The sequence below is a fragment of the Falco biarmicus genome, chromosome Z (assembly GCF_023638135.1).
Source record: "Falco biarmicus isolate bFalBia1 chromosome Z, bFalBia1.pri, whole genome shotgun sequence".
In the NCBI taxonomy this organism is placed as follows: domain Eukaryota; kingdom Metazoa; phylum Chordata; class Aves; order Falconiformes; family Falconidae; genus Falco; species Falco biarmicus.
Genome location: NC_079311.1, coordinates 1,095,959 through 1,117,969, shown reverse-complemented (window position 1 = coordinate 1,117,969; position 22,011 = coordinate 1,095,959). Strand labels below are relative to the sequence as shown.

Below are 22,011 nucleotides of genomic sequence, written 5' to 3'. Positions count from 1 at the left end.
AAAAGCTGTATTAGTAGCATTCTGGAAACAATGAGGAAGAAAGTATTAATCTCCATTTAATACAGCAGCTGTAAAAAGCAGCTAAGTGTTGACAGAAACCAGCAACACTTTATTTGGCATTTAAATTACTGTGGTGCTTGAATACTGAACCTTTGCTCTCAACAACTGACTTGGAATACTTATTTTCCTTGCAGGCTAGAAGTGAACTTACAGTTCTGCTCTAAAAATACAGTTTTTCTCCACAGGTCAAACAAGACAGCTTACCTTTCCTAGGATGTCCAGTAGCGCTGACTGCTTGTGTGTGATAAAGGCCATGCACGTTCTGCACACAGACTAAGTGAGAGTCTGCTTCAGTATTAAAACATGCTCCAATACTAATTACATGTTCATTAGAAGAACTGATGACCTTCATTACCTGTCAACACAAAATCTGACATTAAATGGACAAATCTCACTTTGCGGTACTCATTTTAAAGACAAAACACTGGAAAAACCCCAAGAACAAAACAAAGCTCAAGAACTATGCACTTAAGTTAGTTCCAGGGAGTTTGAACAATGCAGTTTGCCATGACTAGCTGGAGGAACACTAAGCACGCTCAAAAATGCTACTTCAGTTGACAGGGATTAAGTCAGAGTACCACTGGACAGTACAGAGTATCACTTGTAGGAATTCCATTGGCCTTAAGGCTAAAATGTGCATTAAGACTCACACAGTTTATTATTCAGGTTTTTTTTTTCCTGTTAAAGCTGGAGTGAGTAATTTGTAGTAAAAATCACACTGGCAAGATTTTTTCATTTTTTCTTTCCGAGTTAAGCAAAACACCATCAGCAGGAAATGTGTCAGAGAGAATCCTTGACAATACATGCTAAAAGACTTCATAGAAACCGCTGATTTGTCTGCATTTAACACTGATCCTAAAGCTCAACTTTTCGCTTATCATTACCCACCTTCCAACATATCCAGGAAGATGGAAATGTCTGCTCAGACAATTTCATGCCACCCCCTCCCCCCATCACATGCTTCTATCAGCTCAAACTTCAAAGAGTCCTCTGCACAGCAAATAGCAAAGTAATCCAGAGAGCTGCTATCAAGTGGAGAACTCACTTGCCAGACTGCTGGAAACTCACTGCAGAATAAAAAGTTCACTACCATCTAGAAGAACCACTCCCAATCCCTTTTTATTTTCTTTTTTTTCCCCTCCCGCTTTTTTACAGTTCACATTAAAGACGTGACTGGTATTGTATGGAAAATAAAGACTAAAGCAGTTTGGATTAGAAAGATTGTTTTACTCACCTCATTATACTTCCTTAGGGGTATTTTAATACAGCTTCGACCCATTTCCACATGAACAAACAGGTTGTCTATGGTATGCAAAGTATACCGATAATTTCTAAGGTCCTGTAACAGGCAAAGTTTTTACGCTAGCAGACAATCAAGTATAATTTTCTTACCTTTTACAACAAATATCACCTAGATAAAAGTACTTTAAATACATTACATCTCTAAGACTTCTAAAACAGTAAGGACATTCAGGGTGGCTAAAGACTTGGTGATCACGTTTTTCCTGCTGGGGTGTACATGAAGGGTACCTTAGTGAACACATTAATGAATTTACAGCACTGACCAAGGTTGCTGTACTTACCAGTGGGTTATTTAGACTATGGCCACTTCATGCACATTAGGGTCTTAAGAGTGTTTTAGGGAACACAATACTTCAACACCCTCACTCTGATGGAAAAGCAAAAGCATGGAAGCCACCATCTAGGTTAGTTTGCTTCCAGGCTCACACCCTGACACCTACAGCTCTAACTTGTGTGGTTATAGCTCAAGTACCACACTGTTCCTTACACTTTTCTCTGACAGCCATTAACATCCATCATCTCAGCCTCTTCTGCAACATTTCCCTACCCTGTTCTATCCCTGAAGAATGACAAGAGGTATAAAATGGTTTCATGTGCCTTTACTAGCTCAGCTGAGAAGAGGTTAGCAAAGGCTCTTGTTATCACCTGAGCCAGGTTATCAGTACCTTCCTCAATCAGCTCTGCTTTACCAAGAAGGGTATTTATGAACATACCTCACTGCACTGGAAGTTTCAGTTGAATGGGCATTGTGTTGGCAATCTTAAGGATCTACATCACAGGTGCCCCCTCCTCCATCATTTGCCACTCCTCGGTCGCTTGCATGGTACAAGATTTTACACAATCCTTCACTGAGGATTTGCACCACCGCTAGTTAACTACGCAACACCAAGAACACTCTGCAGTCACCTTATGATTAACACTCCTACTGTGTCAAAAGAAGTAGTTCTGCCAAGAAGCACCTAATCCCACCGCCTGCTTCAAGCTGGCACTACAGACACAGCTATGTAGAACCAGAGTAACTCCAATCCAGCTGAACATAAACTCCACAGAAGTCCCTTTCACCAGCAGCACAACAGCAAGATTCCTTGAAGACTGCAGATGCAATTCCACATTGGTACTAGTGCTTCACCAGTTGGCAAGGGAGCTGGCTCACGGAACCAAAATATAAGATTCCTCCACTGAGGAGAAAGATGCTGTTTTTTAGATGGTGCAACTCCTCTGATTGATGCCCTATGTAATTATATGGACAGCAGCAAGAAGGAAAGAGGGGCCAAAGACTGCAGTGTCATCGCAGCTGCAAATGGTCCTTCATCACAGCTGCAAATAGTCCTGGAACCCTTAGGAGAGGACTTGGTGATTACCTAAACAATACAGGCAATTCTTGCCATAGCCTTACAGCACTTTTCATCATAGCATTAAGGACAAGTTCTATGTAAGTATCCGAAGAGGAAGGTTACTGGTCAGGAAATAAAAGCTTACTGGAAGTTTAAACCAAATTATTCGGGTAACAGAGGAAAAACTTCCCTCAGGGAACGGCATAAACTCCAGACTTTGTGTACTTGGCTCATTTTGCCAAAAACTTCTACACATATGACAGTCACACTTGTTAACTGTGATAAGAGTAATTACTTTGTCACACAAACTTACCATCACAGTGAGACCACAGCACCTGCCTGCCAAGCCCTTCTTCACATTTAAAAAAAAAAAAAAAAGTTGGACTTAAGACTACAATTCGTGCACCACACCAACGCCTGGAAGTGGAAAATGCAACCAGATGATGATTGCTACCAGCTTCAGCGTGAATTCTTCTCGTTCATTGAAAGCTATTTCTTACTACCAGAACTGATGTGCAACAACATAACGTGAAAGATAAAGCTCTCCTAACTTGCTCACCCTCTCTGGTAAGGAAGTTTCAAGTCAGGTCTGAAGGACAAAAATATTACTCCTGTATCTTTGCCAAAAATAACTCTGCTTTCAAGAATTGGAGTTTTGAGGGTATTTTACATCACCTAGAGTTACAACTGGAAGGGAAGAGAATAAAACATTTACTCACAACAAGTAGGTTCATAATTGTGTGTCCAATCTCTCCAAAGAGTGGCTTCCGGTGCCTGTAACTTACTACAGGAGTTGGATACACTATGGTCGGGGTGAAAGAGAAAAGAAAAGGTCACATCCACCTACGAACAACTGTAGAACTTGCTAATCCAAGTATTTATTTTCAGCTGCAGCTGATGTTTCTTAAGCTCAGTATCTGACCAGCCAAAGGAACTAGTCACCACCTGATCCTCTGTCAGACTGTGCTTCAGCCCACTGCATGGCTTCCCCACCTATAGTCAAATCCTACTGCAATGTCATTGCACAGAATCACTCTCCTAGTGGCAGTTATTTTGTGGCAGACTTATGGCTGTTTCATGTGATTTTTCAGCTACGTTTCTTGCAATAGGTGGTCTGGACAGAAACATCCTCAGCTCAGGCTTGGGGTCAACAGCTGCGGGAGGGGTTGCAAGGCTTCGTAGTTGCTTGAACAAGAACACCACACAGATTAATATCCTATAATACAAAGTGAAGTACCACTTCATATCAATAAGCAAAAATAGAGTGAGCGAGGATGTTCATACAAAGCAACAGGCTTTAAAGTCCCATCGCTTCAATGGGAAACACATGCAGATGGAAACAAGGGAATGCAATGAGATGCAGACCACAGTATGAAGCCATTTGAAAAGAAAACAAATAACATAGCAAAGTCAGGCCTGTAAGGTCAAAGATGCAAAATGGGTTAAAGAGGGGGAAAAGAAAAAGAAAAAAAAAAAGACAAGTAGTTTGGTAAGAGAAAGAAGAGTGAAAGAAGCCACCAGCCTTGTCAACACACAGACAGAAGCCTGGCCAGCAGAAATCTGCTATTGACTCAAAAAAAATCTATAAATGAACAAGTGATACCTATTTATGGACTTGCAGCTTCTAGCATGGTAGGCTTATTAATCACAAATGTCTTCAGGTCAGGAAAGCTGTGTATGACACATTTTAGAAATCCATTCCACTTAAGCAACTGCTGTACGCTGCACCTTCTCTGAACTCCTGCTCTCTACACCATAAGCAGCAGTGCAACAACAAACAAAACAGCACCTACATCACTAAATTAAATGTCTGCATTATTCAAGCAACTCCACAAGCAACTCTAGAAGGCATTCAGGACAGTATCCTCTTTCAGGTCTGGCTCCACCTAGCTTTATCTGTTCTTCAAGGCAAGGGGAATCTGCATAAACACTCCTCCTCCGGTGAGCCTGGAGCATTCAATGTAAATCTCGTTGGGAGAGCCTGCAACAGACTGTGGAGGGTTAATTCCCACATGGAGGCTGTGTCACCGCACAACCTCTGGTGGTGCACATTTACATGCTCTCTATCCACCTCACTTTGAAAGAATGCCTTGTGCATTTTTACAGGCCTGGAGATTCCAAATGTATTAATGAGTAAGTTACCCTTATAAGCAACAAATACCTTTATTCTGTTCATGAAGCAGTATTGTTTTGCCAGCATACACCATCTCAGTAACAATTAAAAAAATCAATTTGTCAGAGTTGTAAACTGGCCTTGTGAACTTCCTTCAAATCCTTCTATGACAACAGAAGTCAGGCATTCTGATACTTTACGACTGTCAGTTTTGGTTACTTAGCTTTCTCATCAGCTGAGGCAAAAAACCAAATCCAATCAAGGAAGTCTAGCAGGACAGTGTAAATTCCCAAGTGTCTGAACAGGTAGCTTCACATGTATGGAACACCAGCCTTACACAAGCGTAACATACAAACACTGCAATGGTGATTTTAAATATCTTGCGTGTCTGAGAAAACCAGTATTTTCCAAGGGGAATTTTACATTTATCCAGCTACTTCAAGCATTAAAACTTACCCCCATACTCTGCTCCCAATCTCAACATTAAACGGATGGGAAAAACTTTTGCCCAGGGTATTTCCAGCTTATGGATGAGAATGCCACAAAGGAAAGGGTTATCTGGTAGAATTTGGTCATCAAGTTTCTGAAACGTTGGGGAAACAAACAGGAATCCTCCATGCTCTTTGTTGCCGAGAAAGTTTTCAGTACAAGTTATGTTTTCCATGTTTCTTATTAGCCTTCCTGTAGGAAGAGAGACAGAGGAGAGTCTTTGCACATCTGGAGAAGTAGTACACTACCATCAAGGAAACTGTCCTAACTAGCCGTCTCCTAAAGGCTTGCAAGTCCTATGGTACATCTCACATTTTTCAGAAAGTCTGCAGACATCTAAACCCACAGACTGAGTGCTCCATATCTGCTAACTAAAAAAGTAGGTTTTCCCAAACAAATGCCAAAACCCCCGAAGTGTGCAATGCTCCAGCACATACTAACTGATGACCTTTGATTAACAGACCTCAACTATTTATGTACGTAAGAGCGTTTGGACGTCTACAGATGAAGTTCCAGATGTCCTAAACCACAGACTCAAGGACTTACACCCAGAATCTCCAACATACTATCAGTAAATAACGACAAAAATCCTGTGAACAAGACACTTAAAGAAGTGTATGAAACAAAAAAATTTCAATTTTTTTCTTCCTGTCATTTGTTTAAAACCCAAGGCTAATACTGCAGGGTTTTTCAACAGGATCATTACATACAAATACTTCAAGAAAAGTTACATGTCAACTTCCAGCTTTAAAGATCAGCAAGAACACACTATAAAATAAAGAACTAATATGTTGAAGTTACATACCTTTCATTGCATCCTTATAGATGCCAATAAATAATTTAAATATTTCTCTAGGAAAAATCTCTTCATCTGGCAAACACTTCAACACAATGACAATTTCTGCCTGACCCAAACCATGTAGTCCATTTGTTGAGAAGTACCAGCACTTTTCTGAAGAATCTTTAATTAAAAAGACAGACACCATACTAATGCTGTTTTACAGTCAGAAAAAGAAAGCTGGATTTAATGGAAAAGAAAACGTGCATGACTTACAAGTTATTAGCTTGACATTCACAAGAAAGTTTGCATTTAGGATAAAAGTTAATGGATGGGGACCTCCCTCCACAAGAAGCAAGGTGACCTTTTGGTGAGATGGACGTTCTTCTACTAGAGGATCTAAATAAATTAACACCCAAATTAGTTCAACATGTCAGCCAACCACTTAAAACACAAATTAAAGATCATAGTGCATCAAAGACTGTCCCATCCTCCTATCTCAGTGTGCAACAATGATTCTCAAACAGAGAACAGCTACAGATCAACAATGAACAGCTTACCCTAAGACTCAAGGAGCATGTGAAAATAAAGCAGTAACTTGTAACAAAGGTGCAAACTCGGGCTACCACTCCTTTGGTAATTACTGACGAACTGTGGATGCTGTCTCCTCGTCCATATGCTGGTACTGTCAGTTACCATCAATGAGCACAGTTGCTACTATAATGCATTTAAATGATGAAGTGTTCTTTTCAGAACATATTGACCTTTTTAGTAACGCATGCTCATTACCCAACAATCCAACAGGCAGCAAATAAATGAAAGATTAGAACTGTATTAAAATACAAGTGATACACACAAGCTCCTATTTAGAAATCTTGCATCAAGTGATGAAATATTAGTAATTTTCTCATATTTTACCTTTTCCTTTTTTACCCACTGCAAGCAAAAGTGGAGGCAGTGTATCTCCATCAGGAACAAGGCTTGTCTCTTTACGGACACAGTTTTCAAGACCACATAGGGCTCTGTAACTCAAAGGACTAGCAGGCATATCACTTGTAGTCTGATCAACTGAACTGCAGCTAGTCTTCTCAGCCTCTGCCACAGAAGAACTTTCTTCTGTTGCTAGAGGCACAGATGAACAACTCTGTACCACCTCATTCTGGCCTGGAACAGCCTGCTGTGCATCATCTGAAGGAACAGGAAGACACAATCCCTCTATTCTTGTAGTAGTATCAATTTCTTCCTTAGGTTTTGGATTTACATCAGTTAACATGTCACCTTCCTCTGGGTTTGCAGCCTATGAAGAAGAAATAAAATAAAAAAGGTATCTACACTCTTGTCTCACAACAAGCTAAACTTTCATTACCAGCCTTCTAGAAGCAAAGAAAGAAAGAAATCCATCACAAATACTGAGAATGCATTTCCCTCTAAACAAGAAGAAAGCCACCATGTTTCTCCTGGATCTTCCTTCCCGCCCCCTGCACTCCCACACACCTCCCTCCCCCCTCACTTCTTCAGAAGTTACATTAGGTGAAGATATGTAATTGATTTCTACACCAGGTATCAACAGCTAACTTTAGCATTTCACACCCTGATTCAGTTCTAGTTTGGAGTTAAAACCATGCCGCTTCCCCAGTGAAATGGATATGACAAGCTATGAGCATAGGCACATCCGGATATGAGCTGTCATAAAAAAACCTCAGACCAAACACATCAGTAGGTGCACTGCAATCTCTGAAGTATGTCAGAGCTGCATCCTATCTCAAGAGAGAAGAGTTTTCCATTGCAACAAGAAGAAAAACAAACAACTCTAACTTGTCCTGTTAACAGTTCTTCTGCTATGGCATCCACTTCCAGCAAATCCTCTGCTTAGAAAACACACATGCCAGAAAAATAAAAATGAAGGATACAAAATAAAAAAAGACACTCCAAAAATTACACTCCACAAACACACAGACAAAACCATGACTAAACTGGCCTCTAACAGAATTCTTCCCTATGAATTTGCTTGCTGGCATTTCCTATCACTTTATACTTTTGACCTTCTTCATATCATCCTGTGGCAGCACACTCAAGATTCTGTGCTACCTGGTAAAGTACCTCCTTTGCTTTTGGGCTGTTTTGTTTGAGCTCCTGAAGATGCATACAAAAACCATCAACTAATTGTTTCCCACTCACTTTGTCCTGGCTGCTTTTAATTTTAGACATTGTTCATCTTTTGCAAATGAAAGGATCCTACTCTTCCCCCAAAATGGAAAACAGGTTATACCTTTGGATTACTGCAACTTACTGGAGTCCTTCCTTGCTCAAATGAGGTCACATTTACTATTACCCACTCTTCATGAACTAAGGTTGATTTACCTGCTATACACCTAGCAACTGCTCAGATCCTCCATATACAAATAGTAATGATCTGGTCTGGTTGTCAGCTTTACTAATTTTCTGCCACACTTCAAGTTCACATACACCCCAAAACAAACATGGTTTCCTGTGATGTACTGTCTACAGAATATTTCAACCCAAAGACTTCACAGTCACACACCACACCCCCCCAAAAAGTCAAATACTGGCTCAGATTCCAAAAGGTCTGAAGAAAAAGTCATATTATTGTAAGTAAGGGGTCCCCTCAGTAGCAAGGAAAGGTGTTTCAAGAGGTATTTGTGCACCCAGAGATACTTCTTAATACATACCATATGCATCTCTCCCAAGTCAGGGTTTCCTAGACTTAAGTCCTGTGATGATCTCTTTGCTCCAGATGAAAGCTTTGTCGTATCTGCCACTTCACCATTTGGCAAAAGGCCATCTGCAAACCAAACTCTCCTCTGTTCTTTCTGGCTCAGCCCTAGGACAGGTTAAAAAAACAATACTGACTTTATACTATTGTACTGTTCTAACAGCTGCAAGGGATAAAAATGAAGCTCCTTCTCTGCCCAGAGACCATGTTTACTGGAACCAAGCACAAGTAGGGAGTCTGACATCAGCCAGTCTCCTGTCACACAAATACAGGCAAGAAAAATCTCGTACTTGCAGATGAAGCTGCCACACTATAGTCAAATCTATCAATTCCTATCTAACGCAGGCTACTTTCTCAATCTTCCCTCTGTAGTAAAGTAAGAATGAAGTGCGTATGACAACTAAAAGATGAAACACACTGTAAAAGGTTAGCTTACTCCTATTTTTCATTGAAGGAGATCAGATGTTGAAGTGGAATAAAGTCACTACTCAGTCACTAATCATTTGTATTTAAATGGAGAATGAACTCCTACTGCTCCCTAGCAACTCTGATCTAAACAACTACTTTTTGGTTTTACTATAAGCTTGGCAGTTGCAACACAAGCCAGAGACCTCCTAGGCTCTATAAAAATGACAATAATATCTATCCACACACACACAAAAATTACAATATCAACAGAAAACAATGACAAAACCCCGTAACATCCACATTTAATAAACAGAGACTTAAGACAGACTTGGTCGAACTCCTACACCGCATCAGAACTGGGTACTACAAGTAACTTCCCCATGTCCCAGATCACAGAGTTTCCATTTCCCACAAAAAAATATCACTACACCAAGTCTGCATCCATGATGCCATAAACAACTCTTTCCAAAGAGATCCAGAAAGTGTTAGACATATTCTACTACATTTAGCATACCTTCAATACCAGGTTGTTTAAGTGCTGAGACAGGTAACAATGCAGAAAGTGAAGGAGAGCTAGCACTACCAGATATCTGGGCTTCCTCCAAACGTGGATCAGTAGAATACTCTGGGAAGGTACTGGAACTGGGGACAGGACCAGCTGGACTCATCATCCTTTCAAGTGCCTGGGCTAAAAAAATGTGGTTAGTTTTTAAGACTTCAGAACTGATTAAATTTCCTTTGCAGTGCAGTATTATGGGTGGCTTTGGTTTGTTGGGGTTTTTTTTGCAAGAGCAGTGCACAATTTGTGAGCTAGCTATGAAAAATGAACACTCAAGCTACTGTGCAAAAGAAAAGTCACATTTTCTTAATTTTGACTTGCACATTTGCCTAATTCCTTCCTAACACAGAAACAGACCTCCTTGTACATCTTGCTACTGTTGCAGTGACCACACTGAACCATATGATCCCTGGACCCTGGTGCAAATACATGTATCACATTTATCAAGTCAAAGTCCATCCAGGTGGCATATTAAAAATCTGGTATGTTTGCAACTTGTTATTTAAACATCAATAATCAGGAGTTCTGTTTTTTCTCCTGATGTTTCAATAAGCATCCATGCTTAAAGCTTTCAGTTAAGAAAAGCTTACCTTACGATTCAACTCCTGTAGTACTTTTAAGTGACTTGTGAAAATACCAGGACAGAAAGCTACATGGAATGGGCAAACAACATGTGAAAATATGCAGAAGCATGGCCCTGAAACACACAGAAGGCTACTGTGGAGAGATGGTCCTTTGCTATACTCCTGCTACAGACGACCAAATAGCGTAACTTTATATTTAGTCCTCCAGAATTCAAACCTAATTTTTTTTTTCTTAAATAAAAAACAATCAGCTTGCTATTCTAAGTTTAAAAGAACTGAAATCCAACTAAGGTACAATTATTCTCTTCCTTCTTCCATCTCAGGAATAGGACAATATATACCAATTAAAGTAGTGAAGCTCCCCCAAAAGAGCAAAGGTTAAAGAGACACTAGCCATACCTATTCTTTAATGATTACTTCAATTACTCAAAAGAAAGTTTTACCCTTATTAATATCATCAAAACAGCCTGTACAGACTCTTGCTTCCTTCTCCATGTACTGTAGCTTGCACTTCCGTTTGCAACAGCTGCCACAAAAAACCTGAACCAGAAAGAGATTGAATAAAATGTTATAGACAAAATCCCAGTATTTCCTGAATTAAGTTCCTGTTATTATTTACTCCTTTTACTAAAACAGATTGCATTATATTAAGCATGCATGCGCTTTTCTGGAAGTAGGCAAGGAGAAAACCAGCTGTAGCACATGTATCTTACAATCCTGTCTGGGGAGAGGGGAAAGCACTAGACTAAAAAGGTTTTTATTAAAAAGCCTTTTTAATACCTTTTTAATACTTTAAAAAAAGTCCAGCTCCGGGGCCCTTGGCACAGGACTGACATGGACCTGGAGCAGGTCTACAGCAGGGCCACAAGGATGACCAGAGGGCTGGAGCACCTCTCCTGTGAAGACAGGCTGAGAGGGCTGGCGTTGTTCAGCCTGCAAAAGAGAAGGCTGCAGGGAGAACTCCTTGCAACCTCTCGATATATAAAGGGGGTTTACAAGAAATATGGAGAGAGATCTTTTACCAGGGCCTACAATGACAGGACAAGGGGCAATGGTTATAAACTGAAAGCTGGTGGATTTCAACTGGATGTAAAGAAGAAACTTTTCACTATGATGGTGGTGAGACACAGACACAGGTTGCCTGCCCAGAGAGGCTATGGACATGCCCCGTCATGGGCTGCGTTCTAGGCCAGGTTTGGACAGGGCTCTGAGTAACCTGGCCTAGTGAGAGATGTCCCTGCCCACAGCAGGGAAGTTGGACTAGATGATTTTTAAAGGTCTCTTCCAACCCAAACCATTCTATGCTGCTATGATTAGGAATCTCCACAATTTGGGCCAAGCCACAAAGTCTGCCAAGCCTGCTTTTGATCAGGCGTTCTTCCTATCCTGTTCCAAAAACTGTACCACAACCTATGCGTACCATAAGCTTTTGAAATTTGTTAGGTATTTCTGCTGGACCCAAGCAATCCTTAGATGTCTACAAATCAACCTTCCACATGTCACCAGGAACACGCACACCATATGGCTAAGCACTTTGGTCTAGCCAATACTCTCTCCGATGCAGTTATGAAACAGAACAGCACCTAAAATTTCTTGCTGTGAGCACATCTAATCACATAAGGCCAGAAGCACTCAAAATAGTAGGTAAAACTGGTATTTTAAAAAAATTCTTTGAAGTTTGCAGCTTGAAGCAGTTGGTATACAATTGCACAGGGATTAGAAAACTCCCAAGAAATAACTGTTTGATTCAAAACACTCTGCAGCCTAATATTCAAGTCTTGCAGCTTAACCTGTGCCAGGCTGTCCCAGCCGCCCGCGGTGCCCGGCGCTGCCGCCCGCCGGCGCCCCCCGCGCGGTGCCGGGCAGAGCCCCTGTAACCCCCGGCTGGTGGGGCGAGGCCCGGGCAGGGAGAGCGCTCGGCAGTTCCCTCCCGGCACAGCGGGCTCCGCCGGGGGAAGCCGGGGGCCTTTGGGGCCGGCCACAGCAGGGCAGGGCGGGGAGAGATCCCCCCGGCCCTGACACACACCGTGTGCTGCCCTGCCCCGCGGGGCCCTCCCCGGGCGGGGGGCACGGCCTGCCCGGCCCTGGGCTGCCCGCGGGCTGCCCTGCCCGGCCCTGCCCGGCCCTGCCCTGCCCTGCCGGGGGGGCTCTGCTCCGGGCCGGTCCCCCCCTGCCCGGCCCTGCCCGGCCCTGCCCTGCCCTGCCGGGGGGGCTCTGCTCCGGGCCGGTCCCCCCCGGCCTCCCCCTGCCCGGCCCTGCCCTGCCCTGCCGGGGGGGCTCTGCTCCGGGCCGGTCCCCCCCGGCCTCCCCCTGCCCGGCCCTGCCCTGCCCTGCCGGGGGGGCTCTGCTCCGGGCCGGTCCCCCCCGGCCTCCCCCTGCCCGGCCCTGCCCTGCCCTGCCGGGGGGGCTCTGCTCCGGGCCGGTCCCCCCCGGCCTCCCCCTGCCCGGCCCTGCCCGGCCCTGCCGGGGGGGCTCTGCTCCGGGCCGGTCCCCCCCGGCCTCCCCCTGCCCGGCCCTGCCCTGCCCTGCCGGGGGGGCTCTGCTCCGGGCCGGGCCCCCCCGGCCTCCCCCTGCCCGGCCCTGCCCTGCCCTGCCGGGGGGGCTCTGCTCCGGGCCGGTCCCCCCCGGCCTCCCCCTGCCCGGCCCTGCCCTGCCCACAGGCTGCAGATAAATCTCTGCTCTAGTGCCTGGAGCACCTCCTTCCCCTACTCCACCCATGGGTGTATGCATAGCTGCTGCTCTGAGATATTCTCTCTCCTCTCTTACACCAAAGTTTGTTGTGCACTTCTTTCCCCCCTCCTTCTTAAATATGTTACCTCAGAAGCACTACCACCATCGCCGATGGCCTTGGCCATCAGCAGGTCTGTCTAGGAGCTGGCCAGCATTGGCTCCATCGGACATGGGAGAAGCTTTCAGCAACTTCTCACAGAATCCACTCCTGCAGCCTTCCACTAACAAAACCTTGCCATGCAAACCCAATACAATCTCTCATGGAGAAACCTTCAGAAAAAAACCCCACACAACCCACAACAACAACACAACAAAGAGCAGCAACAAGGAGGACACAAGTGACATTAAATTTCTTATCCAGAGTGATTAAAAGAATTCTGGGTTGCACCACCTGTTCCAAAATTTGCTCCTACTTCTATTAATCCCATAACTATTTTACATTATACAACACTGATAGGAACAAGGACTGAATCCCAGATTTGGGTCAGATTTGCTTTACTGCTATAGCATTGTCTCTGAAGAAATCTCCACGGGGATTCAGGTAACGGTTAAAACAATCTAGTCTCATACCAGCATATAGCATTCCTTATCGGCTGACTTTGCAGCGCTGTGCACTGCACCAAGTCTCTCCCTAACAATCATTAGTTTGTCATGAAATGCCAAGCTACTTCTTCCACCTCATGAATAAGCTGGCAACTAAGTACCAGACAGCTACTCGATCACTCTCAAACCCCCTGCTCGGATGTGGCGGAGAATCGAGGAGAAAAGGTAAAACACATGGGTTTGAGATGTGAACAGCTGAATAATCGAAATAAAGTAAAAATAGTAATAAGGACAGTAACAACAACAGTGATGGAGAGAAATAGAGAAGAATAAAATCCATGGGGAAGAAAAAAACCCAAGTGATGCACAGTACCATTGCTCACCGCCTGCTGTCCCACAGAGATCGGCAGCTCCCAGCCAAATCCACCCCCCCCCCCCACCCCCAGTACATATACTGGGCATGACATCCTATGGTATGGAGTATCTCTTTACCTAGTTCTGGCCACCTGTCCCGGCTGTGTCTGCTCCCAGCTACTTCTGAACCTCCTTATTGGCAGAGAATAGGAAACTTGAAAGGCTCCTGATTTAGAGTAAGCATCACTTTGCATCGGTGTATTATTCTCATAATGAATCCAGAACACAGCACTGTACCAGCTACAAAGGAGAAAGCTGACTCTATCCCAGCCAAACCCAGGACATATGGCTAAGCAGGCTCCTAAGCATGGCTGCCTTTATGTTACTAGCTCCCTTCATTAAAGTATTTCAAAAGCTTGCTGAAGACTTCTTTGAGAGAATAGAATATGCTCTTCTATTCCAACAGGATACTGACCATTTTTAAGCAGAGATGAGGAAAAAATTGTGTCTCTTTCACAGGCCCTACACTGCACAATCCCACTCAAAGAATTATGTCTCTAGTAAAGCTGTTTTCTGCAAGAGTTCCCATAACTATCTAGTACTTTTTTTTGCGTTTCCCTTATGTTCTTCTAAGGGTGGCCTGGAAGTTTTCAAAGAGTCCCACCATTTTTAGCTATATGCAGATGCTACTAGAGTCAGTACTGGCCTTTACAAAGAGGTATCTTTTCAAACCTTGGTCTGACAGAAGCCTTCTACTGCTGACCAGAGTTAAATAAGTAGAAAGAACACAAAAAGTCTTCTGCTTCTCCTGATTAACCCCAGGAAAACTGAGAGGATTAAAGGGAAACAACCCAAACAGTAGTGACAGAGAAAAAAATTAAATTATTACAAGTGAAGTCCTTTAAGTAGGAAATGTACTGTAAAAACAGTAATAGGTGATCAGTACAATATGAGCTCAAAAGAGCAACTGTTGCAATTGCTTCTGCATTAGCTGTCACAGATAATTTACCTCAACTGAAAATGCATATGCTCAGTAAAGATGTTAAGGATGTAACTGGTGAATATTAATTGGTAATCAATTACAAACCACATCAGGGCTTCAAGTGCTAAGCAGTACAATCCTTTGTAATTGGTATTCTCTTCTTACACTTGGTGCCACTGGGACCCACAGCAGAGGAGGTAGCTTAGTCCTAACACACAGGAGGCAAGTTCAAGACATACTAAGGGACAGCTGCATAATAGGAGAAAGGAGAATAAGGTGAGGCTGCCATGCAAAGAAATTGATTCTGGCTGAGCTAGGAAGAGAAGTGTACCACAAGAAGAGACAAATAACTAAAACTACAAAGTTGTTTGGTGTCTGTCACAAGTGCTGCAGATGTTAGAGAAAGCAGGGACCACCAACCTCACATTCCCTCCAGCACAGAAAACAGAATTCACAAATGTGGCCATTTTCTTTGATTAAAAAGAAGCTGTAGGACACATGAAAACTACACAATTGTCTTTCAGAGTAGTTGTCCACAGAGGACAACTGTAAATTCCTACCAGTTTATCCTTATATCCAAGTGGTTAAAAACACAACAACCCACAACAGGTCCACAAGGAATGCTGCTTTTTTTTTCCCTAAAGAGAAGATACTATTAAAAAAGCAGAAAGTCGTACAAGGCAGAAAGTTAAGCTATTCCACAATCAGAAAAGCTATGGCAGAGTTACAACTGCACAGCACTTCAGTGTCTGTAAAGTTTAGACAATCTGTATTGCCTTCATTCATTCTCCCAATGAACACGCATTGTGATGCTCCCTCTAAAGACACTGTTCTACTGGCAAAACCTCCTCTGTTAACACACAAGATTAGCAACACTAACAGCTAATGGTTGTAAAGAGGACTGTGTAGCAAAGCGAGCCTTTATTCCCATCTCTAGACAAGGTGCAAGAAATTTCACAATGAATGTAAAAAGGAACTTGAAGTCAGTCAGTTTTACAACTAAAACAAAACATATTCTGAAGAACTGTTTTAAACTGCTACAAAACTTCAACAGAATATTCTGCCAAGTGATTAAGTTCAATGACTTCCAGGTTGTCACAAAGAATTTTTAATTTTCTTGGCACCCAAATTCAAACCTACCTCTTTAGTTCATGCTTACTGCAGCTGAAGTAAACAAGTACTATGCTTTGAATACACAGTGCTAGAAGAAGCATCCTAGGAAAAAAATTAACGAGCCTCTCCAGATGCCTCTCAACACCGTGGATGCAAAAGCTTATTAAGTACTGACATCAGCCTTCGTTCTATCTCCTCATCTGCAAAGCTAGAGAGGAACACTGAAAAATGAGTTCATTAGTGTTGTTAGTATTTGCAGTTATGCACTAGTACAAGCGTAAGCCACAGTAGCACACAAGAGAGATCTGGATTAAGAACAAGCTTTGACATTACTTATTCACTGCAGAAGACCCCAGGCTGAAAAAGGTTCTACAGATTACTTGCCAAGTTGGTGAGTACCATTCACCCCACAAAAGTAGCATAGTTTTCCCCTGAGATGACAACCCTGGAAAACTCTACATCCAAACACACAAAAGGACAGATTTAGGTTGTAAATCCTTTGCACTGGTATGGGTGTTACAGCTCCTGAAAGAATGCAATCCTTTCACACTCATGGAGTGTTTTACAACTATTATAACCACTAACCTGAATTCTGATCATCACCTCAATATTTTTTAAGCTTAAATACTTCAGCTTAACTTAAAAGCTGAGTAAAAAGCTAATTCACTATGATTACTATGAAATAATCCACTGTCATCTTCCTTGTACTATGCAAAACACAATGGTCTAGCCACTAATGGAAGATAAAGTAAGAACATTCCCCATACTTTCCTTTAATTATTTTCACAAAAAAGGTCATATGTTTCTTAATTAATATCAGTCTTTTTCAACAGCCTTTAAGTTTCTATAAAGTAAAAAAAAAAATTTTTAATAAAATACCTTAAGCATAGAAAAATTCTGTCAATATTCTTTCCCTTGTGTATTTTAGTTACCCACAATAAGATATTCATTTGCTTTCAGTAACACAGGGCCGTTCCCCAATAACTTACCTTACCACATGCACGACAGTGGTGTCGTCTTTTTGTAAACGTGAACTTGACTTGGCAGTTCATGCAGTTGGGTGCCTCTGAATCAGGAACCCACAATGGTTGTTTCCTTGAGAGAGCTGCAGGTATTTTAAGTGATTCTACATTTTTAGATGTTTGATTTCCTCCAGCTTCAGGGCTGCTTTTCCCAGAGTGTGCAGGGTCAGAATTTTTATCAACAATTATGCTGGCACCTGAGGGAGGAGCTTCTGGGGTAACAGAACAGGTTCCCTGATTTTCTCTCTCAAGTACATCTGTTCTACTCAGTTGTCTCTGACCAATAGCTCCTTGGGAAAGGCCAATCAACTGCTTTGGTCTTGCACCTCCAGTACAAACATTAGGAACCAGTGCTTCACTACCACTCTCAGTCACATCCTGAATATGAAACATACTCTCTTCTGTTGCAGAGTCCAACTCATTGGCAGTAAGAGATACTTTAAGATTATTAATGCTCATTATCTCCTCCAGTTTTGCTTGCATGTGGTCCTCAGTGACCTGTGTGAAATCTAGGCTGTCCACATTTCTTAAATACCCTTCATCTGCATCAACTTCCATTAAGTTACTATCATTGTCTGAAGACTTGAACACACTGGAGTGAAGACTTTGTCCATACAAGAAATCATCAAGCTCAGCATCGCTTATTAGAGTATCGCTTTTAATAACATTCTCCTCAACAGTAAAGTCAGCCATAATAGGGCTCATTCTTTCATTATAATAGGAGTCTATACCAATACCATACGGCTCAGCTTCGTGTTCTAGAAAAGCAGAAGCAAAAGCTTTGATTTGCTGAGAATCACTGTCATCAACTGCATTCTCAGTATCATACTTCTCTCCATCTGTACTTTCTTCCATAATACTTTCGTTGATTTTAGCGATGTGTCCTTCCTGTTCATGCAAGTCAGTGTTTCTGCGGGATTCCTGACTTGAGAGATCAAGTTTAGAGTTTTCAGCATGAACAGTTAATGTATCACTAATAACCTCCATGGTTTTATTTTGAGTTAGAGGATTAACTTTTTCTTCTGTTACAACTGATGAACCACATATAGATACAGGAAGTGGAAGACATGACAGTGATGTCTGGACATCCTCAACTGAAGGACACGAAGTTGAAACACTGTTTAGTATTTTATTGCTACTAAATTCTTCAGTAGCTACATTCTCTTCTGTGATTTCCTTTTGCAGTTCTACTTCAGCTCCTGTTTGATGGGAGAAGCGTGGCAAAACACAATTTCCAGGTAATAGTGCAGGGCCTTTGTGTGATTGAGGCCTCTTTGGCAGATCTGAAGGCATGGATTCAAGATTACTCTCGTCTTTTGAGTCCGCTTTTTCTATGGCACTTCTTTTGTACGTCTCTTTGCTTACTGCAGAGCATACACTTTCATCTTGTGGTTCACAAGGCAATTTTTCGTATGCTTTCTTATCTTTGGGATTGTACTCATCTGAATTCTGCAGCATTACAGGCACACCTGCAGTATTAAGGTGAGCACTTAGTTCAAGCTGATCAAACACTTCACTGCACTTCACAGATTCTGTCCTGTGTTGGTCATCACATGGATCAGAGTTCTTTGCTGTAGCGTAACTGTTTGGTTTTGAAGTTAAATGATCAATGTCCTCTGTTTTAAGACGTCCTGAATCTTGTAGCATTGAGCTCCCATGACTCTGCTCTGTACCTGAAACCTTACTGCAAGCAGCTGATGACACACAAGTAGCAACAGGTATGCAAGATACGCCAAAGCCAATCAAACCTTCACTGTACTGGAAGTCATCCGATTGCAACTTTCGAGTATCTTCATGAGCAGCCACTGAATGGATTAAGTTACCTGTGTCATTAACAAGATCACACACAGGTATACTACACCTTCCCAGGTTTGAAGCCTGAATTTCATTTAAGGAGCCACTGTCCACAGTGGATAAAAGATCAGGTCCAGCAACACTCTTCTCATTTGGTGGTGAACAACTCAGAAGTGCTTCACTTGTTCCAGTGTGGCTAGCTAGACAGATTTCTTCTGATGAAATACAGTTGTTAGCATCATCTTGCAGTTTTGGTGTTGGGTAAACATTTTGTAAGCAGTCCAGAAGTGAAGAAAGTGCCAGGTCTTTTGAGTTATATGGATTTTGGGGTGTTCTGTAGCAGTCATACTCCTCTATTTTAAGCAAAAACAGATCAAAAGCAAAGTTTATAAAACTCTTCTATTTCCACAATATACTCCCTATAAATACCATCTATTCATCAATGCAAGCTTTCACTTAGCATACGCTACTTTCAAATTCCATGGTAACAGTCATTTGACCATTATGCTGGTGAACAACGTAGTGCAGGAACTAACCTGTATTTTGTTCAAATTCATCAAGTAGTTTGTCCAGGTCACAGACTGCAGCTTTAAAGTAACTGTCCATTCTAGTCACAGTTCTAGCAAAGCTTTAGACTTCTTAAACCTAAAAAGAAAAACACAGCATTTCATTCACAGCATTTTCCTGTTTACAAAGTCAAAGTATTATTATTAGAAGAAACTTCTATGAAGTATTTTTTCTTTTTATTAACACTTTCTTTCTCTCTCCATGTAAACAACATGAATGACCAAACAGTGTCAGCCTCTACGTACTCTGAATGTGCTCTATAGTACACTCAGTACACTATGTACACTCAAAATTCACCTCAAATCAGGAAACTGAAGCTGCCTTATTAAAACCAAATGCATTTGAAAACAATTATAATGTCACAAAGTTTAAAACCAGAAAGGATACTAGGATCTTCTAGTTTGACCCCCTATACATTTTCCTCTGCCCAGTTCACAGGCAAAAAAATCCAAAATAAGCCATTATTACCTTTGCAACACAAGTGAACTGTTTAAATAAATGATGCCTACAAAATTTCATGACACCTACTGACATTTCATGCTTTAAACTGCAGCAGAAAGCACATAAAGTATCCCTCTGTTGGCAGAAGTGCCACCAAGAAAACGTCTCCTTTGGGAGCCCAAACCCGACAACCAGTTCAACACTGAACATGTGAACATGGCACAAAGAAATAGGCTGTCTTAGTTCCCAAGCTATCCAACTAATCAACTTTGATTTACTTTCAATTCTGACTAGATGGTTCAGATAAGACTAAATGCAGGCTAAACCCTAAAATATATCAGGAACTATGCAGCAGATAAGACAACTTCCTCATGCTTCAGCTGGTTAACAGAGCTGTAACACATTTGAGCAGGCTGAGGTCAGTACTCCTCCCCTACAACGATTAATGAACTGCCTTTAAGTCATCCTCTTAAACCTTCCTCCAAGGCCAGGTAAAAAAAAAAAAAAAAAAAAGCATATATCCAGCACTATAGTTCAGCTTATCTCTATTCTACTTAAAACACAAAAAACATTAAACCTCCAAGTCCCAAAGTAATTTACAATAAATAAATACATACCTTTTTACAGACTTATCAACTCAACAGAAAGCTATTTATTGATCACATTCCCCATTACAAAACATCCCATTTCATTTGCTTAATGAAGATTTCCAGCCACTCAATGTTATGCCTCCCTGGTCACTCTGAATTGCTTTCTAATTCCGCATCTTTTTCGAGCCTGAACACCCATTCTGTGCAATTACCTATAACATATAATCAAGATGTTATTTATTTACACTTCCCTTAAGTAAATTGAAGGGGCTCGGATTCCTTTAGTCCAATGTCTGGAAACTAGACCTGTGCAGGTCTATCAAGCTTTCCTTCCGCTTTTACCAGTGCACTCAGTCCCTGCACTGGCTGACTCCACACTCTATGCCATTCAATGTACTTTGACCATCTGGTACTACTTATTCTCAAAGCTTAAGCCAAAGAAGTATTTCAATCCTCTCAGATCACTTATGCCACCCTGCAGCTATAGCTCTAGATTCTATACCTAATTTATTCCATTAAGGAGTAAGGTTTCCTCCCACTGAATGATTCTGATCCAGTGCATTCACTTTGTACAACATTAACGTGTGTGACAAGAATACTTTTTTTTAAGCTAACACATAGTTCAGATAGACTCGCAAAGCGTAAGAAAGGTGAAACAAATAGTATGTATCCAACGTAATGCGGTGCTTTGTGTCCACGTATAAGCAAAAAGCAAACAAACTGAATATATCACTGTATTGGTATCAATGGCCATGAATTAGTCACTCCAAGGGTCTTCAGCACGCTGCACTGTAAGTCAAGCCTCACATAGCTATCCAACGAGCATCAAACACCAAAAAGTACACAATCAGTGCCGTTTCTCTTACACTCATTGAAATACAGTTCTTGCCTGTAACAATCAGCTCATTTCATGACCTCCTGGCAAGTGGGAGATTACAATCTGAGAAGGAAGTTATTTCAGTTAAGAGCCTTAAAAATCTAACAGCTTGTGGTGATCCATTAAGAGACATTAAAGTACAGATCCCATCCTTAAAGCATGAATTTGTGGACAGCAACAAAACCTGCAGAAGTTAGTCAAACAAATGACATAGATACTGAAAGATTACAAGAAACCTGGGCCTCAAGAAAGACATAATGCTGATTTTTATTCTCTGTATGCATTTATTATTGTCCTTGTTTCGGCTGGGATAGATCTAATTTTCTTCATGGTGGCTAGAGCAGCGCTGTGCTTTGGATCTGGTGTTGGGATAGTGTGGTCAGGGACTTTTCAGTTTCTCACTCCCTGACTGCAAGAGGGCTGGAGGAGCACTGGAAATTCGGAGGGGACACAGCCAGGACAGCTCACCCGAACCAGCCACAGAGGTGTTCCATACCACAGCACATCATGCTCTGTATATAAACTGGGAGGGGGGGAATGGCTGGGGCTGCGGGTCGTTGCTAGGGGACTGGCTGGGCATCCCTCAGTGAGCAGTTTGTATTGTGCTTCACTAGTTTTCTCCCTTCCCTTGGGATTT

At 42.1% G+C, this 22,011-nt stretch overlaps 1 protein-coding gene across 3 annotated transcripts in view; it reads right to left on the bottom strand.

Moving 5' to 3' along the window:
• The window catches only part of ZFYVE16 (zinc finger FYVE-type containing 16), a 33,958-nt gene that overhangs the window by 5,447 nt on the left and 6,500 nt on the right, over window positions 1-22,011 (bottom strand). For all 3 annotated transcript variants that reach the window (XM_056324173.1, XM_056324174.1, XM_056324175.1), the window contains exons 2-13: window positions 19,436-19,544; window positions 17,073-19,252; window positions 10,805-10,901; window positions 9,733-9,906; window positions 8,767-8,918; window positions 6,995-7,373; window positions 6,353-6,475; window positions 6,104-6,259; window positions 5,266-5,490; window positions 3,416-3,498; window positions 1,295-1,399; window positions 265-415 (exon numbers count right to left, since the gene is read on the bottom strand). In XM_056324173.1, the coding sequence (XP_056180148.1) occupies window positions 265-415; window positions 1,295-1,399; window positions 3,416-3,498; window positions 5,266-5,490; window positions 6,104-6,259; window positions 6,353-6,475; window positions 6,995-7,373; window positions 8,767-8,918; window positions 9,733-9,906; window positions 10,805-10,901; window positions 17,073-19,252; window positions 19,436-19,505 (3,895 nt within the window). In that variant the 5' untranslated portion in view covers window positions 19,506-19,544. The remainder of the gene's footprint in view (window positions 1-264; window positions 416-1,294; window positions 1,400-3,415; window positions 3,499-5,265; window positions 5,491-6,103; window positions 6,260-6,352; window positions 6,476-6,994; window positions 7,374-8,766; window positions 8,919-9,732; window positions 9,907-10,804; window positions 10,902-17,072; window positions 19,253-19,435; window positions 19,545-22,011) is intronic.